General features: G+C 40.2%; 3 protein-coding genes and 2 pseudogenes across 4 annotated transcripts; 3 read left to right on the top strand and 2 right to left on the bottom strand.

Annotated features, from left to right (window-relative positions):
- Positions 1-38: 38 nt before the first annotated feature.
- LOC145500493 (uncharacterized) lies at positions 39-11,283 on the bottom strand. 2 transcript variants are annotated; one of them, XM_081480028.1, is made up of 9 exons: positions 11,214-11,283; positions 10,271-10,861; positions 9,326-9,399; positions 7,813-8,066; positions 5,417-5,547; positions 4,394-4,580; positions 2,545-2,674; positions 1,518-1,696; positions 39-1,358 (listed from the first exon to the last, which is right to left on the bottom strand). In XM_081480028.1, the coding sequence occupies exons 1-8, from the start codon at positions 11,255-11,257 to the stop codon at positions 1,518-1,520; spliced, it is 1,590 nt and encodes a 529-aa protein (XP_081336154.1). In that variant the 5' UTR covers positions 11,258-11,283; the 3' UTR covers positions 39-1,358. The 2 variants fall into 2 exon arrangements, with proteins under 2 accessions (XP_081336154.1, XP_081336162.1); XM_081480036.1 differs by lacking the exons at positions 39-1,358; positions 2,545-2,674 and having other exon boundaries at positions 1,551-1,696.
- Positions 11,284-11,724: 441 nt separating this feature from the next.
- LOC145500503 (lysosomal acid glucosylceramidase-like) lies at positions 11,725-26,198 on the top strand. The gene is made up of 6 exons (XM_081480037.1): positions 11,725-12,070; positions 12,457-12,925; positions 13,580-13,837; positions 14,579-14,699; positions 25,168-25,302; positions 25,951-26,198. Exons 1-6 carry the CDS (start codon positions 11,725-11,727, stop codon positions 26,188-26,190), a joined length of 1,569 nt encoding a protein of 522 aa, XP_081336163.1. The 3' UTR covers positions 26,191-26,198.
- LOC145461263 (uncharacterized) lies at positions 14,784-17,227 on the top strand (annotated as a pseudogene).
- Positions 18,215-19,482, top strand: LOC145500524 (adenosine receptor A3-like). The gene has a single exon (XM_081480056.1). It carries the CDS (start codon positions 18,457-18,459, stop codon positions 19,363-19,365), a length of 909 nt encoding a protein of 302 aa, XP_081336182.1. The 5' UTR covers positions 18,215-18,456; the 3' UTR covers positions 19,366-19,482.
- On the bottom strand, positions 22,387-24,073 carry LOC145500560 (uncharacterized; annotated as a pseudogene).
- Positions 26,199-26,600: the final 402 nt, after the last annotated feature.

The following is a 26,600-nucleotide window of genomic DNA, read 5'->3' on the forward strand; positions in this document are numbered from 1 at the left end:
TGCGCGTTATTTCTTGAAGAGACAAATATAAGGTCGTATTTTAACTTGAAACAGATTTATTTACAACTCAACAACTGCTTAATACGTCGATGTTTAAACAAACGTATATTTTCTAAATATACAACTATGTTCTATAATTCTAAAAAGATTTATCCTTCTCGTGCTAGAAGCTCCATAAAAAAATTTACTCTTTTGATACTCAACTCTTTCTGAGCCGAGAGCTTCAAGTGGAAATAAGTAAAACTTCTGCACTACATTTTCTTGGGAAAAAAACGTCAGAAATATGAATACTACTTAGAATTCTGGCCGTCTTACCCGACGTACTAGAGCTAAAAAAAATCTTAAAATTCCTGGGTAACGGTAAAGATTAAATTCCCAATTGCCTGCGTCCTTGATTCCTAGAAGTTACTTCTAAGGAAATTTCGAAATCTGGGCAAGCGTTTTTTTCTGGCTTTTTTTCCCCATCTTCTTTCATCCCCGCTAGCTGATTGGTTCACGAAAAACGCGCGGGACACTTCATCCAATCAGCAGGAATGTGTTACGTTTTGGCCAATGAGAAGTGTCCAAAAACAAAATGGCTGACGCCATTTTTCCCGTGTCTTCAGTAGCACGGGTGAAACGCCTCTACTAACAGGCAAAGAAAGCGTTAACTGTCTAATTTACACTACTTTGATCTCCACTTTCGTAAACTTCGTAAAATCGCCTTGTAGGTTTAGTATATTTATTTACACAGACTGAGAGTTAACAAAAAAAATAAACTTCTTTTTCAGAAGTTACTTTTTGATTACTTCGGCCGTCGAGGTTTTAAAACCGATCAAAACCAATTTGCAGAACTTAACTATCATTTTTTTGGCCTTATTTTTTACATTTTTACGAATTCGTGGGCCCTTTGGCATACTACCTAAAACGGCCTTGAAAACAACAATAAATAACATATAGTTTCTATATACATTAAATATTCACATCTTAGGCTAAAACATGTCACTGAAACTGTCATAAAATAAGTTGTCGTTGATTTTTGCTGTTTCATAACTCTTCTGAAGTACGACTGGTGCCCCTTCAGACATATTCTACTTAAACAATGTTTCTTTTTTCTTAAATTACAGACAAGTATAAAATTTTGCAGATTAGTCAAAACTGTTTACATGCCAGTAGGTTTTGTTAAGAGAGCTTTTCGAAGATTTGTCTTAAAAAGCAAGTAAACAATATTGTTAAAATGATTAAAAAGTTTAGACCTGAAGATTTAAAATGTAAAAACGGCGTAAAAATGGCATAAAAATGACGTTAAAAGGAGCCTATTTTCACGTCGATAAAGGAACATGTGGATCCTACTTGGTGCTTGAAAATGGACAATGGATCTGTCGATGAAACATCGAAATCAGTAACTACGCCTTTTAAACCAAGCGCTTAAGTCTCAGATAAAGTTTAGCCAATTTTTTTATCAAGTTGTTTGATCGTAATCTGTTTCCACGGCCCAAAGCCACGTAATTATTTTACAGTGAAATAGCCTGACTCACCTATGAAGTTTGGGTGATACGCAAATCTCCAGCACGCAGCTGTCTTTCTCCCTCACTAAGTAATATTTTGAGTGCTCGCTTTAAAAGAAAGACGCCCATTTCTCTCCTCTTCGACTGTGGCCATGTTTGCGCTCTGCCGTAATAGTCTCCCCTCTTTTTGTTGGTTAGACGGGAGAGACCTGTCGAAACAGAGATAAAAGGACTAAGGGTTAAGGTTGCGGTCTAAGAAAAATTACGAGCCCAATGGTTCCTAACCATGAAATCCTGGGTGCGCAGCTCTAAAGCTTACATGAAAAAAGTAGATTTTTCCAGTTTTTTACAGTTCAAATAGACCTTGTTGTTGTTGTTGTTGTTGCTCACAGGCAAAAGCTGGTCACCTGTGGCACCCGGGCGCCTCTAGAGCACAGCCCTGAAGGATTATGACAGGTTCGCCTGACTGAAAGAAACGGAGGCCCTAACTAGGAAGGAGAACGCGCAATCTCATAAGCCGCGATCCTTTTAGATAGCAACAAGAAATCGAGACTTCTGGGAGAAATCGGAAAGTTACCCAGCATTAAATCGGCGGTTACTCTCTCTGCGCATGTTCAGGGATCATATTAAATTTGGACGCCCTGCGCATATCAAACCGGAACCAGGATTTCCTGGTTTTGGTTTCTGATTTCGTCAAGAGTTTGATCACCACTGACCGAAAAAGTGCGGGCTCTGAATACTGGATTGACAGCAATGGAAGTGTGTTACGCGGGCGCATTTTGAACCAAAAGAAAGGATTGTGTTTTTACACGTGATACATCTTTTGATGTGACGTCGATCGTTCGCCTTGCGAAAAATGTGAAAAATAAGACAATATGGAGTCCACCTAGCGAGAGTTCAACAAGAAACGCGTAAAGTTACAAAATTCCTTTACTTGGCTTCGAAGTAACTTATTTCACTGTTTTATAGTATCTCCGCACTGGTCTGATACTTGCTATTATCCTAAATGTATAAGTTGTATTAAACCTCTTCAAATGTGTTACTGCATAGAACTTACCTAACGCGTCTATCATACACGCTTCACGTGTGTACGCCTCGACTGGAATCACGCTCTGAAATATATGCAGAGACACAACTCCTAGACCGGCCGACCATATGTCTTTAATTTGCTGAATTTTGGGATTTTGCTGTCGGGGAAAAAAATCAGTAAAAGATGATGATAACTTGCTTTAAAAAGAACAATTAGCTGGCATAGTCTAACTTAGGGTTGAAATAAAACTATACACGTTACAAAATGTTAGTTCCCATGCTGTATCGCAACTCCAAAGTTCTAAGTAAAAGCAGCGATGTGGCAGGTTTGTGAATTAAAATAAAACTTAAGACGGATTCCGCTCAAAGTTCGAGCAATAAGTGCAAAAATTATCTACCAAAAATCTACCCATAGCACGGTAACCTTTGGAAGTACTATTTAAAACAATTCACTTTAGTTCGTATTTAAGTGACCCCGCGATTAAATTCTCAAGCATTCTGGAGAAAGTTAATGTCAAACCTCTTAAGAATGCTTAAAGCGTGTGTTATTGTGTTTTCAACTAACGCGAAACGTCCGTTTTAATTGAAATATGGATAATTTCAAGTTCAATTTTCTCTTGCGGGGTCAGCTTGAGAGCTAAAGTCTCGATCTGATAAGTTCTTCTTAACTGTATTCAAAATATCACCATGCCAGGAGGTTTTTTTGGTAACTTAATTTTTTCCATTATTTAATAAGGAAAAAATTGAAGCAAAAATTGGGAAAGTTTTTTTAAAGTGTGCGAACTACATGAACTTTTAACGCCTGTTATATCATGGCTCTGTGATTGAATTGAAATACGCGTGCAACCTGGTCTGTCCAAAAATATGCTACAATCTCAGCAAATCAGGAGCAAAACTAAACCTATTGTAAATTGGATTATTGACTTTTCCCGCCTATTTTCCAAATTAAACTCATATCCTAGCTTGTTTTCCTAGCTTGTATATATTTCAGACTTTAACTAAACGCCTACTCTTCAACTGAGGGTCTATGGCAAACAAAACTCGCCATCTCTTTTAGTGTTAGACATAAATCACTTGTTAAGGACACTAGACAAAGGTCAATTTTGATTAGTTAATGATTGTCTCTTTATCTTAGTTGCGAACGTAGTTACAATGTTTACTTCTTTTTTATTGGTTTTGTAATCGGACCTTTAAGCGTCACCACGCGCATATAAAAGCTGAGTTAGCGTCCCTTTAAAGTAGTTTTTCTTTCCATCTCGCGTGGTCTTGTCAACCTTGAACTCTTGATGTTTTTTGATTTCCTAACCCTTGGCTCAAGCGGGACCGATATGTGAGTACCTTTGTCATTTTGATTAGGTTACGTTTTTTTTAGCTATGGGCGAAGGAATACAAAGAAAGATTTGTACAATGTTAATTGATTTATAATCGTCTAAATTAGAAAGTGTTCTGAACGTTACTAGAGTGAACGCCCACCTTTTAGGCTCGAAAGCATTGAGCTGTTGATTAGTTCCTTTTGTTGTTTACTTCTGTGATCGAATCTTATTTAGTATCTTAGCGTAGTATTTACGCTGGCTTTTTTTTGATGTATTGTTATCGTGTCTCGTGTAAGTTTTGACTATTTGTTACGCAACTTTTCCGCTAAATTGAATAGAAATTCGTTACATATTGTTATTTCAGTTGACGATCGTTTATGTTGATGCAATAAATCGCCGATAACCGTCAACTTTGGTTTTCCGTGGTTTACTTGTCTACCCTTGAAGACGACCTGTAAAGTAGTCCCACCCACTAGTTTGTCGCGACACGCCTAGAGCTCGTTTTGTTTCGTCTCGTTTTGGAATTTGCCAGTCGCTGCAGACGTTACATCACTTATCCCTTACCTTTGCAGAGTTCAGAGCTTCGTTGAGGTGAGCGTACGGCCTTGAACGTTTACCCTTCCCAACGTAGAAGATGGACATAATGAACACTCTGAAAACGTCTTCTGCGGTCATCTTTTTGGCTCTCGCTGGTAAATTTTGTGTGACACGCGGGTCAATTAGTAAGTAGTTGAAAGATGACTTTTCAGTTCTGAGTAAGGCAATGGAAAAAAAAATGTGATATAATGGTTAGAGAAGACTTCGTACAGTCGCTTATTTTTTTTTCGATGGAGAAACTAGAAAAAGCGTAAGGGAGAAAAATGCGTGGCAATGACTCCAATACGAGAGGCTTCGTATACAGTTTCTCAGTTGACAGTCCTTCACGAAAAAGACCGAGCGACTGGTCTGATTACTTGTAAATGTAAACTAAACAGTAAACCAACTAACCAACTCGTGGGAAGAAGCAATTTGTTTGGCTTTAGCGAACGGAGGAAAACGCAGGCGGTTTTAGTTGGTTTAATAGGGACTATAAACAATCACGACGGCGACCCCGAGGACAACGCCTAGTAAAAGATGAATTTATATTTTATCTTCGAATTTCGCAATTGTCCAGATCTGTTCAGTGCGCCTATTGGTCTCATAACTTGCTCAAGCTAAATATGTAATGCCAGCGTTCAATTCCAAATGAAAAAAACAGAAAAAACAAAAACGCACGTGCACAGCCATTGCTCGTTAAACCTTTTGTTTGGTGACGTTCTCGTTGCCGTTGCCGTCGTGGTTTGCTTAAGGTCCCTAGTAGCAAACTAGCCCAGATGGGTGGATTGCGAGTAACCAATCTCTGACCTCACCCAATTTCAAGCATTATGATAGGTTAATCGAACAGCGCCCTCCATATAAGGGGTATTTTTAGCAGGAAAACGCGCAAATGTTCTTTAAATTCTTCCATCTACCAGGATGATACAAATAGCTAGCATGGAACAGGTTGTCAGGTTCATTCGAAAATCGCTCTATCACTGATGAAAACATTTACATATAATACCAACTCACCCCTCCCGCCAATTCTTTTTACGGTCAAACTCAATGCACATGGATTCTTCACAAGCAAATAAATCCGGGGTCGCCGCTCGTCCTTCGAGATGTTTTCTGAGCTCAGGAAGATACTCATTATATTGTGTGTCCTGAAAAACATTGTTATGTTATGATAAATAACTGCTTGATGTTTCCCACGCTGTTGATAACAATAATATCGAGGGGATTCCATCGAAAAAGGAGTGGGTATTACTTGCAATAATGCAAAACATGCTTTTTTTTTCCTACAACATGAATGGCGGTTTTTAGTAACTTTTGACCTCTTAGGTTTTCCTTTGGAACCCTAGTTACTAGGAAGGCAGGCGAAACTGTAACCTTTGTTAAAAGTCATTTCTTGCATTACTGGTGAAATGTTGGAGCCCTTCAACAAAATAGACGTTGAGACTTTGAAACAAATTTTAATAGAAAAGGAATTAAGATTGAACAAAATGAAAGAATTCTCTACATGCGTAACCAGGCGCGTTCTGTACAGTACTCAGATAAAAAAAAAGAATATACTCAAAAAAAGAATTTTTAACTTTTCTTTTAATCGCCGATTCGCGATATATCGTAGTCAACCATGTGTCAGTTAAATTGATGCATTAAAAATGGGGGTCACAACGCTCGTTTAGCACCAGAGAAAACAAACATTGATTTCGCTGTGGAGCTTAGCTGAAGAATATCTTAAAATTCTGTGTATGTGCACGCACTCGTGCGCGCGGGTTTATGACCCGTAAATTGCCCGCAGTATTCTTGGCATAGGACTGGAACTAGCTTGCAAGTGAGGCTATTGGGGGGAGTCTTTTCAAATGCAAATGATATTAATCTCTTTTTAATGTATTCCCCCGCATGAGCCTCCATTACAAGCTAGTTCCAGTCCAATACCGAGAATACGAAAATGGTCCATTCAGTGGAATCGCCTTAAAGTAAAACTGCAGCTGTGCACATGTAAGTAGGTAAGAGGTGACAAGGGCAGGAAAATATTCAATCATAGAAGTCATGGGGCAAAAAATGGAAGCACCGATTCACAAAGAGCAATAGGCTTTGCTCCTGATTGGAGGAAACAAAAATAATCTCTCTGCTTTGATTGGTTAAAGGAAATCACACAAGAACACCACAAATGCATATAACCACAAGTACAAGTGTCTGGATGATTCAATCATTTCTTAAACAGAATTTCCCTTGAATAGAGATAACAAATGTCTGAAAAGCAGTCTGGGATTAGACTGCGAGCAGTCTCTCTTTTCCTCAAAAATCCGTGGGGAAGAACGCAAAACAAGAGAGCGTGCGAGCGTGACTGTAAGCGACTGTGAGCGTGACGTGCGAGCGGCGAGTGGCTTTGCCGCGAGCCGCTAGTCGCGCGGGCTTCTAGCGCTGGTCGCACGTCACGCTCACAGTCACACTTACGGTGAGGCTCAGGTGCTTACTTGTTTTGCGTTCTTCCTCGTGGATTTTCGAGGAAAAGAGAGACTGCGCGCAGTCTAGTCTGGGATAAATTGATGAAGCTGACTTTGCACTAGAAAGTGGGATAAAGTGAACTGGACTCCAGGATAAAGACAAGCCCTGGGTGGGGTCACTTCTCTTCTCTCAGAAGTATTCACTGTAAATGGATGTTTGGCAATATTCTAACATCCTAATCAGTGGTATTCCCTTAGGTTTGTAAGGTAATTGGGTTTTATCAACTGGGTTGATAATATGAATTGGCCATCATAAAGAGATTCAAAAGCTGACATTTCGAGCGTTAGAGTCACTCCAACAAAGGGCTAACGCTCGAAACGTCAGCTTTCAAATCTCTTTATGGTGGCCAATTCACATTATCAACCCAGTCAATAAAACCAAATTATCTTGTTATACTCCCCACCGATGCAGTACCACAGTTTCTTTAGAAATTTACCCCTCTATTCCTTAGGTTTGTACACTGCTGGCACCAATGAAACAACTAACTCTTCTGACTGAATGAACAGGCCCCACCTTGATGTATTGGGATTACGAGAATCAAGGCCAGAGGTCAGGTTATTAAACCCATTGCCACAACCTGCCACAACCATTCTCATTCACCCCCTCCCCACTTCTCCATTCTGTAAGCTGGCAAAACAGGCAATGTTGTGGGGCAGAGAGCAATGCATGCAGGTCTGTGCTCTAGAAGTGCCCGGGTGCCACAGGCGACTAACTTTACTTGCCTTTGGGTGACTGGAAAAAACTTACACACCCAGGATTTCATCGTTAGGAACCTTTGAGCTCTTCATAATTTTTCTTAGACCACAGCCTTGGTGTGATACACTAGCCAGGGGTGCTTTCTCATGTACCACATTTATGTTTACACTTTTTGCTCTCTCCCATTCTGTTAGTATTATACAAGTTCTGAGCAATATTACCTTTGAATTCGTTGCACCACAATGAAGTCTAGCCAGCCTTTTGATGTAAACATTCCTTGTGCTTGGCATGATAGGACCCGGAATTTCTCCATATTTTTGTAACTCTTTCCTGAGCTCACTATCGGAGAGTTTTTGAAGAGTCTCTGGAACAATTACAGAGTCATTCAAAACTGCAGCTGACTGGTCAAATACAGTGCTGCATTCCTTCCAGTCGTAGAAAATTGTCGTGTCACCAAGGTCTTCAGTTATTGAATCTGAGAGAGAAAGAATCTGTGCATTTAGACAGGAACTGGTAAATGACATAGAAGGAACATGAACTCATCTCAAGAATGCCAAGTTCATAATAAAACCTAAGAAGGAAACAGAGGCTAGGGATGATATTACAGCAAACAGGTGACCAAGGACAGCATTAAAAAGAAGCAATCATGGTAAACAGTTGAAATATTGGACCATATTTTAAGGAACATTGTAAGATAGATATTTTCACTAAATAATTTCAACATCATTAAAAGGAGTCACCTTATGGAGTTTTGAAATCTATATTTTTATCTGTTGAATGAGAAATTACATAAAGGATATTACATGGCCACACAGAGGTGCAAAATTTATCTTCGAGTGTTGAATATTTTTCAACACAAGAACACAAATTTCCTATCTCCAAGCAGCGACCATGTAATTTTCTGTTTATTGTGTAAAATATTCACAATATTTAACAACGTTTGTAGCAATTTTCTGACGATTTCCAACCACTTTCCGAAGATTTTCCAGAATTTGTCCAAAGACCAAACGAACATTTTCCGAAGATTTCCAAACATTTTTTGAAGATTACCAAAGATAACTGAGGATTGCTGAAGATGACTGAAGAAGATGATCTGAAGATGTTTCGATCATACACCAACAAATTTAAGTGTAGTTAAAAAGACAAAACAAAAATGTTATCAAAAATGATATCATTATCGTTTTTATCATTTTGTTACCACTTTTCTTTTTTTTTACCACTTGGTATACCACTAACTTTTATATCATAAAAGAACCTACAATGTGTTACATGTGTCACATGAAATCAAGGCTATATACAAGACTCTTTTCTGTTAGGGTCCAACCAGACCAAAAACGCCAAATAATGATTGATACAGGGTGTGGTATGATCAAGAAGACATGCTGCAGCATTGTCTCTTTTCTATCTCTTTTTGTCTTAAAAACCTTGTTCCATTCTCCTGGCCTGAAAGCTGACTGCAAGCAATCTAAGGCTGGATAGGTTAGCCATCCTAACCTATCCAGCCTTAGACTGCTTGTAGTCAACTTTCAGGCCAGGAGTATGGAACAAGGTCCTTAAGACAAAAAGAGATAAATAACATACTAAATAGTTTATGTTCAAGATTTGATATCAGTGGTTTAGGAAACTTGATCAGAGTTCTACATTGTAACTGAAGACAAGTAATTTTGGAATTGACCTTCATTATTGCCAGAATTGTTATTGTCAGATTACTCTCAACTTATTTTAGGCACCCACCATTCTCGTGAAAGCTCTGTTGTTCAAATGCCCTTTGTCCACTTGTCTCGTCTAAGGTTTGATCGTCCACAAAGCTAAATAAAAATTAATGGTCAAAACTGTAATGGCTGAAGTGTTATGCATACGATAAAATTTGGGTTATAATCGGCTTTGGGTGGGTTTTTAAAAGGGGGGGCTCATATCCAGGGAGAAGTGGGTGATCTTATATGCGGTATAAAAAGAAATAGCACTTCAAATGAGCAGATTAAACCAGTATCCAGCATTATAAAACCTAAGATGTTTTAAGTTGATGAGAGTAAAAAACACAAGCCACAAGTAAGGAAACAAATACACAAAGCAAAGAGGTCCTTGTATGAAGCTTCCTCATAATGGCAAATACCAGCCAGTGAGGTATACAATGCAGGGGGTTATAAATGGGGGATTATTTAAATGAGTTATAATGAAAGGTAAAATCTGCAGCAGCCCAAGTGGTCAACACTGCCAGAGCTTATCCCATTTTCTGTAAGCTGCCATTAAACAACTAGGGGTATGGGTGAGTCCATCCCTAGGTTACCTCCTCAACATTAAATTTTTCGGTGTCCATTTATAAAGCTGGCTGGAGAGAAGCATTAAATTTATGCAAGCTAAGTGTCCTGTTCACTTCTAATATATCAAAATAACCTGGCCAGGGCTGGAACCCAGACTGTTCAATCCAGAAGCCAGTGCACTAACACTAGGCTGCTTTGCCTCCCAGTTATAACATGTATGACTGGCAAATGCATTGAAGATGAGCTGGCAACTGAAACCGTGAAAAAGACTTTCAAAGACGACATCCAGGTGATTCCCCTTTCTTGAAATAATGTAGCCAGTTTCTTTGAAGCATAAAGAGGCTTAACAACAGCCCTGTAGATAGACACATTTTTACAGTGCTAGTAGGCTCAGTAAAGCAATTTTTAGACATCATACCTGTAACTAGAAATGCTGAGGTTGGTAAAGGAATCAACAACAGTATCATCAAGGCCACACATGGAAGAGTGACTAGCATTCCATGGATGCAGCTTTGGAAATGTCACAACTGTGCGATCAAGGATACTTTCATCGATTGCTGTGTGAAAGGATTCTGAAAACTCAGAATCATCATCAGTTCTTGTCTTTAAACAAACAGGCTGTTCAATTATTCCTGCATTTTGCACTTGAAGTGCATTTGCAGAGATGTGACTCTCTCCTGAACTCTCAAGTTCAAGCAGTAGTTTGATACATAGTGTATCCTCGGTAAAATCCAGGGCATTATTTCCCTCGTCATCAGTTTCACTGATGTTTCCGCCAGAGGCTGTCAAAATCTCTAAATTACGATATCTACCCCACAGGGCAGCCACATGGACAGGGGTCAACCCTTCAATGGATTTGACATTCGGATTACATTCAGCTCGCTTTACACACACTTCTAAGATGTTGGAAGCTTCCTGGCTTTCATGTCCAGATAAAAGGTGAAGAGCTGTGATGCCGTCGATTAGCCTGTCTGCTTTGGCACCTTTCAAACACAGATCTTTGGCAACACTAAAAAATAACACAGGATTAACTGGGGTGCGTTTCTTTTAGAAAATACAAGATTGGATTCTTAAATCTGACGACGGATTTTGCGTTTCTTTACTAAACAGATTTAAAATCCAAGATCTCTCAAATGATGGTGCGTCAAAGGAACCGAAAAATCTACTCTAGGCAAGGATTCTTCGGTTCCTTTGATGCACCATGATCCGAGAGATCTTGGACTTATCTGTCTAGTAAAGAAACGCAAAATCCGTTTTCGGATTCTTCCGGATTTAAGAATCCAATCTTATATTTTTTTTAAAGAAACGCACGTCTGCAGTTGTCAAGCTCAACTAAATATGACAGAAGCGATCTAGTTTACCTATAATTTTCCGCTTTGATCGAGTCATATAGCTCCCTATCCATAAAACTGCTGCAGGAGCTAAAATAAGACACACTTAGAACTTCTAAAAACGTTAAAACGGTAAAAATTAAAAGGCATGACAAGTAGATTGTGTCAACACCAAGGATGCCAGAGTTGATGTCGAAATTTCGCGCCGAAAAGAGGTCCCAGCATTCACTGCAGGTGGATCCGTCACGTAACGTAACGATGGATGACACCTCACACAACTACTGACAACCTGACCAAAAAGCATATATTTTTTTCACTTGGAAAAAATATTTCAAATTCATAATAAGTAACCTTAACCAGGCCTCAAGGAAACTTGAAAATTCAGTTTGAAAGAATTTCAAACAACAAACGCGATTGTTGGTACTTGCGTGACAAACTGTGACATCGTCTCGTGGGAAACTGGGCTACAACCGACTTCGAAAGGAACGCCTGTCGCAAAATGTGAGAAGTGTTTATGTTTCTCAATCATTTGCGATCCTAAATGTCGTTGTTTTCAACTTTTTGCTCATTTTTGGGACTCCTTATTGCTTTTACGAGCGCTTTCTCTCCTCCGAAGTATTCTACATGTATCAGCAAAGATTTTGGACACGGAGGAACTGTTTGTGTCTGCTCGGAAAAGGACTGCGACTCGTTCAGCGAAGGAAGTCCTCTCTCGACGAAAGAATATGCAGTTTACACGAGCAGGAAAGCTGGAGATCGTTTCCGCTTGACGACAGCAAGGTTAAATAATAGTTTAAATTTGAAATCAAAGCAAACTGGAGTACAGTTGATCGTGAATTCAAGCGTTACATTTCAAAAGATACTTGGCTTTGGAGGCGCATTCACAGGTATGTGGAACTCATACGTGAACCTAAAAATTTTGAGTTACTGATCATGAAGATCAACGATTCCAAGTGGTTCAGTTAGGCCAGTTGGGAAGAACTGTAGAATCGGCACGAGGAAAAAGAATGGAATGTAATTTCTAATAGTGTGCTATCATTGAACAGTTCCAGAAAATACCCATACTCCTCTCACAGAGGGTATTGGAATTTCATGGGGGTGGGAGGTTCTGTAAGACCAAAAACTTTAAATGTATGAAGCTTAATTGGAATTCCAGAGGGGTGGGGGTCTTATAAAAACTTTCTTCCATGGGGAGGTATATAGTTATTTTTTGGAACTGTACATTTGCATGTAGTCAATAACAATTTGTTTGCTTCCTTTTTTGGTTCCTCAGATGCTGCCACTATTAATATTCAAAATATCAGCACAACCTTGAAGCAGAAACTCCTTTCTTCATATTACTCAGTGGAAGGTATAGAATACGCTATTGGTCGCATCCCCATGGCCAGTTGTGATTTTTCCACAAGACCATACTCCTACAATGACAATGTCGGTGACCTAGAGATGGCCAACTTTAGCCTTGCAGAGGAAGACTTGAATTTTAAAATCCCACTGATATTAACGGCAATGAAGACAAGTAAGAGAAATATCACATTTTTTGGAAGTCCATGGTCCGCCCCTGCGTGGATGAAAACAAATGACAAGATGACTGGGTTTGGTCAATTGAAAGGCAATGCAGGTGATAAATACCACAAAGCCTGGGCTTTATACTTTGCTAAGTTCGTTGAGGCCTACAACGACAAAGGAGTAAAGATCTGGGCAGTTACAGTGCAAAATGAACCTTCAGATGGATTTATTCCATTGTAAGATTCTGCAGCTTTAAATTTTATAAATCAATTAATTTCCTCTATGGCAGATTATGAGAGAATGAATAAAGGAGTAATTGGGGTAATTATATATATAATTTAAAAAGCTAATTGTTAGATTGTGAGGTTAATTCATATTGAAAACAGTTCTGGAGCAAAACTAGAAATTCATTTCATTATAAAAATATCGAGAATACTATTTGCAAATATTTCAGCTGCTAGACTTTCCTGTTACAGTGCCTTCCTCGACCAGTGGGAATCAATGGGTACTGGCAAAGCTAATGCTAATGTTGCAGGTAACACTGCAATGGACTAACATCCTACCCAGGGGGGTAGAACTACTCTAGTTGCTTCATGCTATGTAAACCAGAGATAAGGCCTGATGGTCCACTGGATTTGAACACAGACTATACTCTTACAATATTTTTGAAAAGAATGTTTCTTTTAAATTAAATAAATGTAGTTAGCTAAGTGCAGTATCCCTTAAATCGTGTAACCTACCTTCTGCACATTTTATTGTTACTTTAGGAAAACTCACAAAATAAGTTTCTCATGCACTTATACAGAAACAGCCATATTATTTGTTTAAAATATTGCCTCTCTTAAAAAAAGTCTGTCCTATTTTCTTATTTTCTTTTGTGCATGTGACAGTTTTAGTTTCCAGTGCATGGGATACACAGCTGAAATGGAAAGAGACTTCATCAAAGAGGACTTGGGTCCAATGTTGTCACTGCGAGGTCATGCTGATGTGAAAATCATTATGCTTGATGATTCGCGACTTTTCTTGCCATCCTGGGTAGACACCATTCTCAGTGATCCAGGGGCAGCTAAGTATGTTGCTGGAATTGGCGTCCACTGGTATGAGGACAAGTACATGCCTGCTAAAGTTCTCACTGATGCTCACAACAGGTGATTTCATGCTTTTCAATCATATAATTATGCTAAGTCAGTATTTTAAGAACCCCTCTTGAACCTTGTTAGCGCATTACAATTCATACAATTTTATTGCACCCACATACTGAACCCAGAAGCTGTAAAGCTGGACAGGTTCGTCTTGTCCTTTACATGTAGCAACTCAATTAATATTTGCATGTATAATTTAGAACATTTACCTTGACACTTTTTTTTTACGATGTTCTGAGAAAATTTAGTTCAACAATTGAACTACAGTTGGACTCGGGTATTTCGAACTCAGTTATTTCGAATTCCCCATTACTTCAAACTCAAAACCATTTTCCTTGGATTCGTTTTTCAGTTAATTACTATCAGCTGTAATTTTAAACTCCCGCTATTTCGAACACCTGCTATTTTGAACTATTTTTCAATTCTCCTGAGAGTGGGAAATAATGAGGCTACAGGCCAAGTCCAGTTTGGTAGTCAGAGAATTGAAGTAATAATTAAAATTACATTATTGCATGTGGACTTACTTTGAATGTCCATATACACTGTGCAGAATGAACAAATAATCATACAAGCTCGCTAGGATTGAAAAATGGGAAAGTGGGCTATTGCCAATAATAGAATGTTCAGCTCTTGGCTACTTGGCCCTTGTAGCCAAATTCTTTCCATATTTGACCTGACTTTATTCAGTTATTTAGTTCACATTTATACCATATGATATTTAGTGTTTTGTGTTTCTTTCTTGTACAGATTTCCTGATCATTTCATTCTTGCCACTGAAGCCTGTGCTGATCCCCAGACCTCCAAACCGCCAAGAGTCAGTCTAGGGGACTGGTCGAGAGGAAATCAGTATAGCCATAGCATCATTGAGGTATTTGATATACAGTTACTGTTAGTAATAAATGTTTTTTTTTTTCCTGTGGCAAAAATTGCCAAAGTTTCAAGTCCCTCCAAAATGGGTAATAAATCTAAGTCAGTCAATGTAAGTTGGGGAGCAATCTCGTCTCTAGAGGTTGTAGTCTCCTTCGCAGCCGTTTTTTGGGGATGTCACGCAACGTTGCGTGACATCCCAAAAAACGGCTGCGAAGGAGACTATAGAGGTTGCGACCGTTGTGGTGGTCTAGCATCATTGACGTGGCGAGAGAGCAAATCACCACTTGAGTTATAAAATATTTTAGGCCCATCCACACTACGCCGGCGGAGGAATTTGAAAACGGAGCTTTCACTCTGAAAACACATCAAATGTTTTCCGTACACACTACGCCGGACGAATTTAAAACCGCAACAGTCACCGGTCATTTTGGATCTGTGTTTGAGGAAAACTCAGTCAGAGAAATCACACGATTTTCGTGACGCCATCGTTTTCGAAATGCTCCCTTTTCAACATGTTTTCCGTCCACACGAAAACGAAAAGCCGGCTTTTTCAAATTCCTCCGGTTTGAAGAGCGTTTTCGAAAAGCTTCGTTTTCGTGACGGATAAGTGTGGACGGTAGGCCTAACCGTAGTAATAATTTCAGCGGTGTTTTCAAATTTCTCCGGCGTAGTGTGGACGCTGCCTTATAGGTATACCTCTGACTTACCTTTTCTTCTCGGTCTCTGCTGTAAGTATTACTTACAGACCGTTGTTTTGTCCCTTTTGATTATTTCCAAGTTGTATTTGAATGGTATTACCTGTTATTATCATGTCGAATCATGCATAAACCCGAGGGAAAAAAAAGGGGATCAGTAACTTACAGCAGGGCCCACAAAAATTTGAGGTTAGTAGTACATTTGGGTAAAAGCGGTATCCGGTCATTTCGCCCCATGGTCATTTCGCCCCCAGTCATTTCGCCCCAACCAAAAGTCACTTCGCTCCATAATCGAAGTCACTTCGCTCCATACAAGAGTTACTTCGCTCCATACAGAAGTCATTTCGCTCCATGATATAATTAAAGTGCATATATTCTTACAAGATTGTCTTTATTTGCCTAGCTGATGTTATAATGGTCCCATTTACAAATACGATCTTGATGACATGTTTGTAATTGCTAGTTTCACTCGCCCTAATCTCTCTCCGTCCCCCACGCTATGCCGATGTTGTTGATGCGCTCGTTGGTAGCCTGCAGAGCAGGCGAGATTTTTTCGAGCGAGCGCTCACATCGTAAAAAGTTTAGCCGCCATCTTGAATTTTTCACGCAGTGGAAGACTGGGGAGAGAAAGAAAGTTTTACCAAGGGGGTGAATGATAGGCAAGAGGAAGGATAGGGGAGGGGTGGAGCTCATTTTTCCCCTCCCCCATCCCCCACCGTCTAACATGGCGGTCTAACATGGCAGTCTAAAAAGGCGGTCGCAAGGTTGTGACGCTCACTCGCCCCAATAAGACGCCTGCACTGCAGGCTAGCTCGTTGGTAATTCGCGCTCGTTTATCGATGGCCGATCGAATTTCAGAAACTGTAACCCTGTAGAGAACTTAAAATGCGACCGAGGTCTTGGCGTGGTTTAAGTGCGATTGAGTCTAAATATCTTTGTTTGATTACGCGCGTTGTTTAGCATTCACTTGTAGCACTTACATAGCAACAAGGTCAAACAAAGTCCGTTGATCGATCGATGGCCGATCGTATTTGAAGAACTTTGAAAACCATCCAACGACTTTTACCCTGTAAAGTTTCACCCGCCTGTAAAACCAACGCCCACAACCACCCAGCAGACCCTGGAACAGCAGTATCTGCCGCAATAACAGCAACAGTTAAGGCCAAAGCTGCAGCAGATATCTTCAGACCAGCCTCTGCCATCGTCGAGGAAGTTCTGCTAGACCAAATGACCGATGGACCCTGCTCAGGTTTACCCTGGCCAGAGTATATCGCCCGAGCTGCCAACAGAAAGCGTTAGCAGCTACGACCGAAAGACCCGCTTGATCTAGACTTCGAGTTAGAGGAAGGCCACATCCCTGACGGTTTCTTCCGCTCCGACGTTAAAGTGCGTGGTCGTTGCCACCTGATATTCGCCACTGATCAGCAGCTCCAGTTCCTGGCCCGTGCAAAGAGCTGGTACATTGACGGCACCTTCAAGCAGTGCAGACAACCTTTCACCTAGCTCACAAGTTGCGCTGTTATTCGTCCTTATGTCGGGGAAGAAGAAGAACGACTACTTCAAAGTCTTCAAGCAGCTTCCGGAGATCCTGCCATCAGCCCCAGCCGCAGAGCAGGTCACCTTAGACTTCGAGAGAGCAGTGTGGGAAGCCCTGAGAAAAGCCCTGCAGATCCGCCTTGTGTCTGACAGGAAACTCAAAAGAATCCAACGACGCAAGTACGGCGAGCTCCAGACCAAACTGTTTGACTTGTGGGACGAATACGAGGCCAACGAACGGTCAGCCAAGCGGTTGCTGAAAGCCTGCTCTTACCTGAATGCACCGAGGGACTAGGCGGAGAAACCAAACAAACAAAAAAACAAACGGCTCGGGAGACCATTTCAAATCACGAGGAATGGGTTCAAATGACTGACATAGACGTCAAAGGCAAAACGGGTTAATTCCAGATTGCTGCATAGTACAAGTGTAGTTTACTTCTCTGAGTGTGCTTGTGCGCGTTTTTTTTTTTTTTTTTTTTTTTTTTTTTTTTCGCTTTTTCTGTCTTCCTTTGCTTTTGCGCGTCTGCGCGTTTAGCTTTGCTTAACCACTTTTTATCCTAAATTATGATCATTTTGTGTGATGTTGACAGCATTTATATTCCTTTGCTAAGTCTTAGGTATCTTTGCTAAGTCTTAGGTAGTTCTTTACATAAGCCTTATTGGTTTCCCCGGGAATCCTTGCTTTATACATTGAAAGTTTGTAAATATATTTATAAATTAAATGCCAAAAAAATAAAACCAACAAAGCCAACATGTCTTAATACATGTGGTCATGTCTTTAACAAAGGAAATGTATTTCGCGTTTATTTGCAGTGACAGTTAAGAAAACTTGGCGAAAAAATCACAAGACATTTTGGCGACAAAAACAGCTTCAAATTTTTAGTGGATCTCTCAGTAGAAATATCCGGCCCGCTGAATTGACCAATGACGACGCGGAAATACAGCTGCAGAGAAAGCAATTGAAAAAAACTGCTAATGATACCGACCCTTACTTAATTGATGCTAAGATAAATTGGCCAGTTTTTATGTCAACAAATTTCATTTTCTAAATAAATAGTCTCGACTTAATTGTCGTACTGGCTTTTCCTCGAGAGGTCGCTGTCAGTGAGAAGCTCTAAATCTTTTGGCAATTTTTTTTTTTTATTTTACTTTGAGATTTCTCAGTTAAACATCGAACGTCTTTTCGGTAAAAGCAACTGAATTACAGCATTCCACGTATTTCACGTATGTTCACATATTTGTCAGCTATCTGAATGAACTGCTTATGACTGCATGTTTCAAGACTACACTTTTTTTTTGCTTGCGATGTCGGCGGAAGATTGCTTTTACCTAATTAGATTTCCCTCTAAGTTATCGAGGATCAGAAAACACATACTTATGTAAGTAAATAGTGAAATGATTAAATTTCACCAACGTATTGGTAGCATGTTAGTTCAGGAGATATCGATTCCTTTGCAACACCTTTTCATGATTAAGTTAAATTACCTGGAGAAAGGAAAGCCCATCGCCTGATTTCGATCGAAAATGGCAGGCGATTCAATCTCTTATGTCATCAATGCTGCGATGAACATTCCGCTTTCGTTGCTTGCAGTAGCTGGAAATTCACTGATTCTCGTCTCCTTTGTTAAGAACCCGTCTCTCATTTCACCATCCAATATTATTTTGATCAGCCTAGCATTGTCCGATCTTTGTGTTGGACTTGTCGTTCAACCGATGTACATTGCATGGAGACTTAACCAGTTTGACTCCATCAACGAAACCCGGAGGCAAGACATTCTCTTTTTAGTGACGGTGTTTTTATCTGCCATCTTGTGTATGTTTTCGCTATTGACAGTCACTGTCCTCAGCGCAGACAGATACCTTGCCCTACGTCTTCATTTGCGATACAACGAGTTCATTACAGAGCGACGCATGTATTGCTTCCTTGGTCTCCTTAGCGTGGGGTCAGTCGCCATATGCTCAGTGACTTTGTTCTTTCAAGCATACGATGAGTTCTTGGGATCATTCACCGCTATCGCTTGCTTTGTAGTAAACGCAGTGTTGTACTTGAAGATTTATCGCGTCGTGCAACGCCACAAGAGACAAATCAACGGACTACAATCGGGCCGAAGACTTGTAAACATCTTGCGATTCAGAACCTCGTCACTGGCTATGTTCTATGTGTATCTTATTTTTCTTTTGTGTTATCTTCCATACACCTCGCTAGCTATCTTATATCCACTGTTCAGAAGCAATACTTCTGTTAAAATTGCATTTGAAGCTTCTTGGACATTGGTCTACATGAATTCCGCTTTGAATCCCATGCTTTATTCTTGGCGACTTAAGAGAATTCGCATGGCTGTTACGGATATCTTATGCAGACTTTGCAGAAAAAAATTACTTCCCCGTACCGAAGAAACTAACAGGGGCGCAAGCCAAGCAATACCATCTTAATCATTTTATTTGCTTTCAAAGAAAAACATGTCTGATGTGTAGTTTTTATAATAGTAAACAAGATTAATAAAACGAAAATGGCTTGTATGTTCACAAAGTAACTTGAAACTGATTCATTTAGGGTTCTTTCCATTTCCGCCCGGTCAGAGACCAGTAGCAGGGACGTAGCCAGGATTTTTCAAAGGGGGGATCACACTGTGTGAAAGTGAGGGTACTCACCATGAAACATACTAGCAAAAGTATGGCTCAGTGACATAACAACACAAGTTGACGAGGCTTACTCAACACAACAACTTTATTCTCTAAGCATCTTGGGTAATACAACAGCTTAACACAACTTCCGGTTACGAATATATTACACTGCTTTCCCCCAGATTTTCAGGATGCACTTATACCCAAGACATAGTGATAACCTACAGTTACAGGTTAAGTTTAACAACTGGTTTTCTAATCCTTTGAGATCTTCGGAAAACTGTAGGTGGACTACTTACAACTAAAGGAGATACAACAGTATCCTCGTTTTCAGGCAGATCTACATGTGGTTCAGAAGTACTATCGAGAGGATTCACATTATCATCATTTATTTTCTGACCACTTGATTCAGGCACCACGACATCTGGCTCACTGACATCATCTAGTACATTATCATGTGCTCTTATCATGTGATCAGTGTGCACATATCTGGTTTTGTGTCCTGTCCTAACTACATAGGTCTGGGCCCACAAACTTTAATTATAGTGCCTGGAATCCACTTATCAGTCTTAGAATTAGCCCTCGAGTTTCGTACCCGCACCCTGTCATTTCTTACAAAGGATCTTTCCCTCTTACATTTCAAATCCCTATACATTTTCTGTTTCTCTTGCTTATTCTCTACAACTTGTGCCAGATTAGGCTTAATCAGACTTAATCTTGTTCTTAGGCAACGCTTCACCATCAACTCAGCGGGGGTCACGCCAGTTGTACTGTGAGGGGTTGTGCGATACCGAAATAGAAAATTAGCAAGTCTGTGTTTCAAAGGGATGCCCTTTTCACCCTCAAGCACTTGTTTAACTAAAGCATCCTTAACAACTCTCACAGACCTCTCCGCTGCCCCATTAGATTGAGGGTGATAGGGTGGAACCAACGTGTGCTTGATGCCGTTTTTGCGCATGAATTCGGCAAATTCAATGGACGTAAACTGTGGTCCGTTGTCAGACACCACCTCTTCAGGTAAACCATGAGTAGCAAAAATTAAACGGAGCTCATCAATAGTCCGTTCAGTAGTTGTAGAGCTCATATGTTTCACTTCAATCCACTTTGAGTGGCTATCGATTACTACAAGGAAGTAATCATTACCCTTCTGACAGAAATCAATATGGATCCGTTGAAATGGTCTAGTTGGCCACTTCCATGGGATCAGGGGTGCACTGGGTGGGGCATTTCTAACATTTTGGCATACTGTACATACTCTCACTGCTTCCTCGATTTCCTGATCCATTTTTGGCCACCACATGCATGTACGAGCAATTGCTTTCATACCACATATACCAGGGTGTTCCCAATGCAACTGCCCCAGCATTTTGGCTCCAAAGATTGGTGGAATAATCACCCTACAGCCCCAAAGGACACAATCCTGTTCACAGGACAGCTCATTTCTTCTATTATGATAGGGTTTGAGGGTCTCATCAGGACACCCCTCTGGCCAACCTGACATCACAAATTGATGTACCTTACCAAGTACAGGATCTACAAGGGTTGCCTTTCCTATATCTTCTGCAGTGATTGGAAAATCATCATCAATTACCCTCACACTGTAGACCACACCCTCACTTCCCACTGTGGAGTCCTCATGTGGTAGCCTTGAGAGAGCATCACAGTTGGCATGGTCTTCAGATCTTTTGTATTCAATCTCATAGTCATATGCCGAAAGTACTAGAGCCCACCTCTGCATTCGAGCTGCTGCTAGTGTGGGGATAGCGGATTTTGGATTGAAAATTGCCAACAATGGTTTGTGATCAGTGATCAGGGTAAATTTACGCCCATACAAAAACTGGTGAAATTTTTTTACACCAAAAACAATTGATAATGCTTCACGCTCAATTTGTGCATAGTTCTTTTCACTTGAACTCAGTGTCCGAGAGGCATAGGCTATTGGCCTCTCCTGGCCATCATCCATCACATGGCTAATAACTGCTCCAATTCCATAGCTGGACGCATCACAAGCAAGTCTCAGTTCACGGTCCCCATCATAATGCACCAACAGTGCATCACTGGTGAGACCTTGTTTACAAGCTTCGTATGCTTGCTGACACTCTTTTGTCCATGTCCACTGGACACCCTTTTTGAGGAGCTCATGTAATGGTGCTAGTGTGGTTGCTAAACCTGGTAGAAATGGGTGATAGTACTGGACCATGCCCAAAAAAGATCTCAACTCACTGACGTTTTGTGGTACTGGTGCCCTTTTTACAGCATCCACTTTTTCCTCAACTGGATGCAAACCTTCAGCATCTATCTTCAAACCCAAATAGACAACTTCCCTCTTCAGAAATTCACACTTTGCCATCTTCAAATGCAGGTTATATTTATGCAACCTCTCCAATACCTCAGCCAGGATTTTGATATTCTCCTGCCAACTGACACCACCAATAAGAATGTCATCCTGCTTACACACACATTTTTCTACTCCTTGCAAAATCATATCCATTTTAGCTTGGAATATTTTAGGTGCTGATTTAACCCCATATGGTAATTTGGTGTAGGAATAGAGTCCCTTGTGTGTGCTAATTGTCAGGTACTCACGACTTGCTTTATCAACACTTAGCTGAGCATATGCATGCGACAAATCAAGTTTGCTGAAACATTTTGATCCCAAGAGGGCAGCATACAAGTCCTGTTGGGTGGGAAGGGGATACTGCTCATCTTCAACAGCTGAGTTGATGGTTACTTTGTAGTCCCCACAAATTCTAACCGATTTGTCAGCCTTTGGCACAACTACTATTGGGCTTGCCCAGTCTGATCTGTCAGTTTTAACAATTACCCCATTTTTCTCCAACTTATCCAACTCCTTTTCAACTTCATCTTTTAGTGCATATGGAACCCTACGTGGCTTAATAAATATGGGCTTTGCACCATCTTTCATGGTGATGTGTGCTTCCAACCCTTTCATGCCCTCATAGCTATCTTTGAACAACTCACTGTGTTTAACTAGTAATCCATCAAGTTGACTTTTGGCACTTTCCAACTCGGATCTTGTTAAACTAAATATTTCACCCCACTCAAGCCTTATATGGTTTAACCAATTTCTTCCCAGCAAAGTAGGCTTCTTCTCATAATCAGCTACAATAATTGGCAATGTATATTCATGGCCCTTGTACACTACATCACACAGCATTTCACCACACACTGTAAGGGTTTCACCCATATAGGTTTTCAATTGAACTTTTGACGGACGAAGTGGAAAATTACTGAATTTCTGAGAATGTGTGCTCTTACTCATTATTGAGTAATCAGCTGCAGTGTCTACTTCCATTGCACATGGTGAACCATTTATGGTCATTTCTACAGTATAACTTTTGTTGGTAGGATTATCTGTACCAACTGCATACATGGAATAAATACCTAACTCATCATTATCATCACAACCTTCTGTGTTTGATTCTAAGACACTATGAACAGTACCTTTAGCTCCTGGTTGTTTTGTTTTCATGCCAGACTCAACATCTTTACTGCGACAAACTGATGCAAGGTGACCTACTTTGCTACATTTGTAGCATTTTGCTGACTTAAATTTACACTTAGGTGCAGCATGCTTACCACCACACCGGTAACATGAGGGTTCCTTAGTGTTTACAGTTTCCAGTTTATTTACTATGCCTTGGCTGTCATCACTTGCACTGACAGGACGGAATTCTTGGGTGTTCTTCTCTGCCATTTCCATTGACTTTGCAATCTGGCACGCTTTCCCAAAAGAAAGATCCTCGGTGTTCAAAAGTTTATTCTGTATTTTGGGATTGTTCAATCCGCACACAAAACGGTCTCTCAGAGCTCGGTTGAGAAACTCTCCATAGTTACAATGAATCGATAACTTCTTCAAGGCCACAATAAAGTCACTGATGGATTCGTCTTGTTTTTGATAGCGAGTTCCAAAATGAAAACTCTCTGCTATCTCCAATGGCGCTGGATTGTAATGTTTCTCCAATGCTTTGATAATGTCCGCAAAAGGAGTGTCTTTTGGTTTCACTGGTGCCAGCAGATTGCTCAGGATAGAATATGCTTCGGGTCCAATCTCAGTCAGAAAGATAGCACGTTTTCTATTTGCAACTGCGAGATTGGCTTCCTCTTTACCCTCGCCTGTTTCTTCTATGATATTATTTGCCATGAAGAACATTTCCATTCTTTCCACATAGGAACGACAAGTCTCTCGCTCAGGGCTGAACTCGCCGACACGACCAAACAATCCAATTCCCGCCATTTTGATAGCACGTGCTCAAACTTTGATCAAGTTGCCTCGGTCGAAAACAAACCTTTTTCCTCACACAGAGAAAATCAAAACTTCACTGGATTTCTCATGCGTCTTCGTGCATGTAGAGTATCCCATTCTCGTCGCCAAAATGAAACATACTAGCAAAAGTATGGCTCAGTGACATGACAACACAAGTTGACGAGGCTTGCTCAACACAACAACTTTATTCTCTAAGCATCTTGGGTAATACAACAGCTTAACACAACTTCCGGTTACGAATATATTTCACACGAGAATGTCATGTCGTTTTCGCCACCTGTTGTATGTTGTTTGCTTAAAAGCGGGGTCACAGGCACCCCAGCACACCCCCCCCCCCCCTCCCCTAGCTATGCCCCTGCAGTGGAACTAACCAAAGAAAAATGGAACGACATTATCCGATCGAACCAGACTAACCGAGAGGAGTGGTTGTTACAGTTTTCTATCCCTTTCAATCTCCCACATACGTGAAATCTACTGATTAATCTACTTAATGTCACCGGTTTGGAACTTCGGTCCGACCGATTACCGCCAGGGGTGGTTTCGAATACTCCGGCAGGACCGAACCTTTCCATTTGACTTCCAACTGAAATTTCCTAAATTTTTGGCGTAATGGAAAGCACCATGAATCTACATCCACTTTGTTTGTCGTTGATATTTTAAATAATCATCCGGGGATGATTTAGGCGTCGTCCACACTACGCCGGCGGAGGAATTTGAAAACGGAGGTTTCACTCTGAAAACGCGTCAAATGTTTTCCGTCCACACTACACCGGAGAAATTTGAAAACGCATCAATTACCAGTCGTTTTGCATTTGTGTTTGAGTAAAACTCGGGGACGGCAATATCATGACTATCGTAACCTCATCGTTTTCGAAGAGCTTCGTTTCAAAATGTTTTCTGCCCACACTAAAACGCAAAGCCGGCGTTTTCAAAGTCCTCCGGTTTGAAGAGCATTTTCGAAAAGCTCCGTTTTCGTGACCTATTTAAGTGGACTGTAGGCGTAACCGGAGAAATAAAGCTGCGTCACGTAATCAGGTATCAACCATACTATGTGATGAATTTAAAGTTCGCAACAATCCTATGGACCAGGATGAAGATTTTACAGATAATTACCTCGAATGCCGACATAAAAGTGGCCATTTGGGGTTTTAAATGGCCGATTTGCAGTGGATATTAACCAAAGAAAATAAAACATTCATACAGTCTCACATATTACGTTTTGCAATAAACTAGAAGTCTTAAAAGCAATTGGGAGTTGTGACCTAGAACTGTTTGAAGTTAACTAACAATATTTTACTTTTAAAACCTGAATCGTCTTTTAGGACCTATCCAACTGGTCTGTAGGGTGGGTGGACTGGAACCTAGCTCTTAACATGGAAGGAGGACCCAACTGGGTGAAGAACTTTGTTGATTCACCAATCATTGTTGATGCACAGAATGGAGTATTTTACAAGCAGGTACACTGCCCATGTCCTAAAAATAAATTTCCAAGATGAAGAGAGTGCTGTAATATTTATACTTTTTGAGGTGGAAATTTCACTTCTGGACTAAAGTGCAGTTTATTGTTGTTACCCATTAATTAAGGAAAAAATCCCTGACATTTCATTGACCAGGAAATAATTTTTTCTGACCATAATAAGGCATATGATGGGGAACAAATTCAACTTACCCTTTAAATTTTAAGGTGTCAATACAGAAAATAGTTAGCTGTAATATTTTCGTTTTTCACAACTCTCATTATCAAAACCTAAAGTAAACTCAAATGAAAATTCCTCAACTCAGGGAAGCAGCTTTAGTTTGTGTTTCTCCAAAACAGCTAAAAAATTCTCCAAGTTTTTTTGTGGCCTCTACTTTTTCCTGACATGTGGCAACCCTTCAACATTTCTCGAGATCATAATATCACAACTGGAAACTATGATACAAAAAATATGGAATGGTGCCCATAGTGCATGTTTTTTTTTTTTTTGTGTAAAATTGGCCACTTGGGACAAGAATACCAACACACCAAACATACATTGAGATCAATTACTCAAATCCACACATACACACACACAAAAAAAACACAACACAACAAAATCATATTAAATGTCTTGTTCTATTTGCAGCCAATGTTTTATCATCTTGGTCACTTCAGCAAGTTTGTGCCTCCAGGCTCACAGAGAATAGAAGTGAAAGCAAGTGAAGAGTCTGCACTTCAATTCATTGGGTTCATTACTCCTGATTCTGTGACGGTTGTTATTGTCCTCAACACAGAAGACCAAGAAATTGCTCTGCAAATTCATTCTGAAGATGGTGTGATCAATGAGGCTGTTCCACCATCTTCCATTCAGACCTATATCTGGTAAACCCAGCCACAGGGTTCAAATAGCCTGTGTCATAGACAGTCTAAACCGCCGGTATAGGAGATTTTGTGACACATCCAGCTGCAACCCAGACTAGGTTCAAACGGTGTGCCAAGTTTTGTATGGAGAGTTTTGAAACTCTTAATGAGCCCTGAAGCCAGACCAAGAAATTTGTAATAGATTTAGGGATGACATATATTCAATTGAACCACGAATGTAATGTAGGATTATGGGGAAAGCAATGCTCGTAGGGAGCCAGATTATTATTGATTTGGAAAAAAATAGTTAGCCAGCTTGCACTGGTATATTGAGAAGATTATGCAGGCCTTGAGCACTGCTTAAAAGTTTTTGTGATGGTACAGTTACATGTTTATATATGAAGGATGTTCTGATCTACATTGTGTTTTGTCAGT

The sequence above is a fragment of the Orbicella franksi genome, chromosome 1, assembly GCF_964199315.1.
Source record: "Orbicella franksi chromosome 1, jaOrbFran1.1, whole genome shotgun sequence".
In the NCBI taxonomy this organism is placed as follows: domain Eukaryota; kingdom Metazoa; phylum Cnidaria; class Anthozoa; order Scleractinia; family Merulinidae; genus Orbicella; species Orbicella franksi.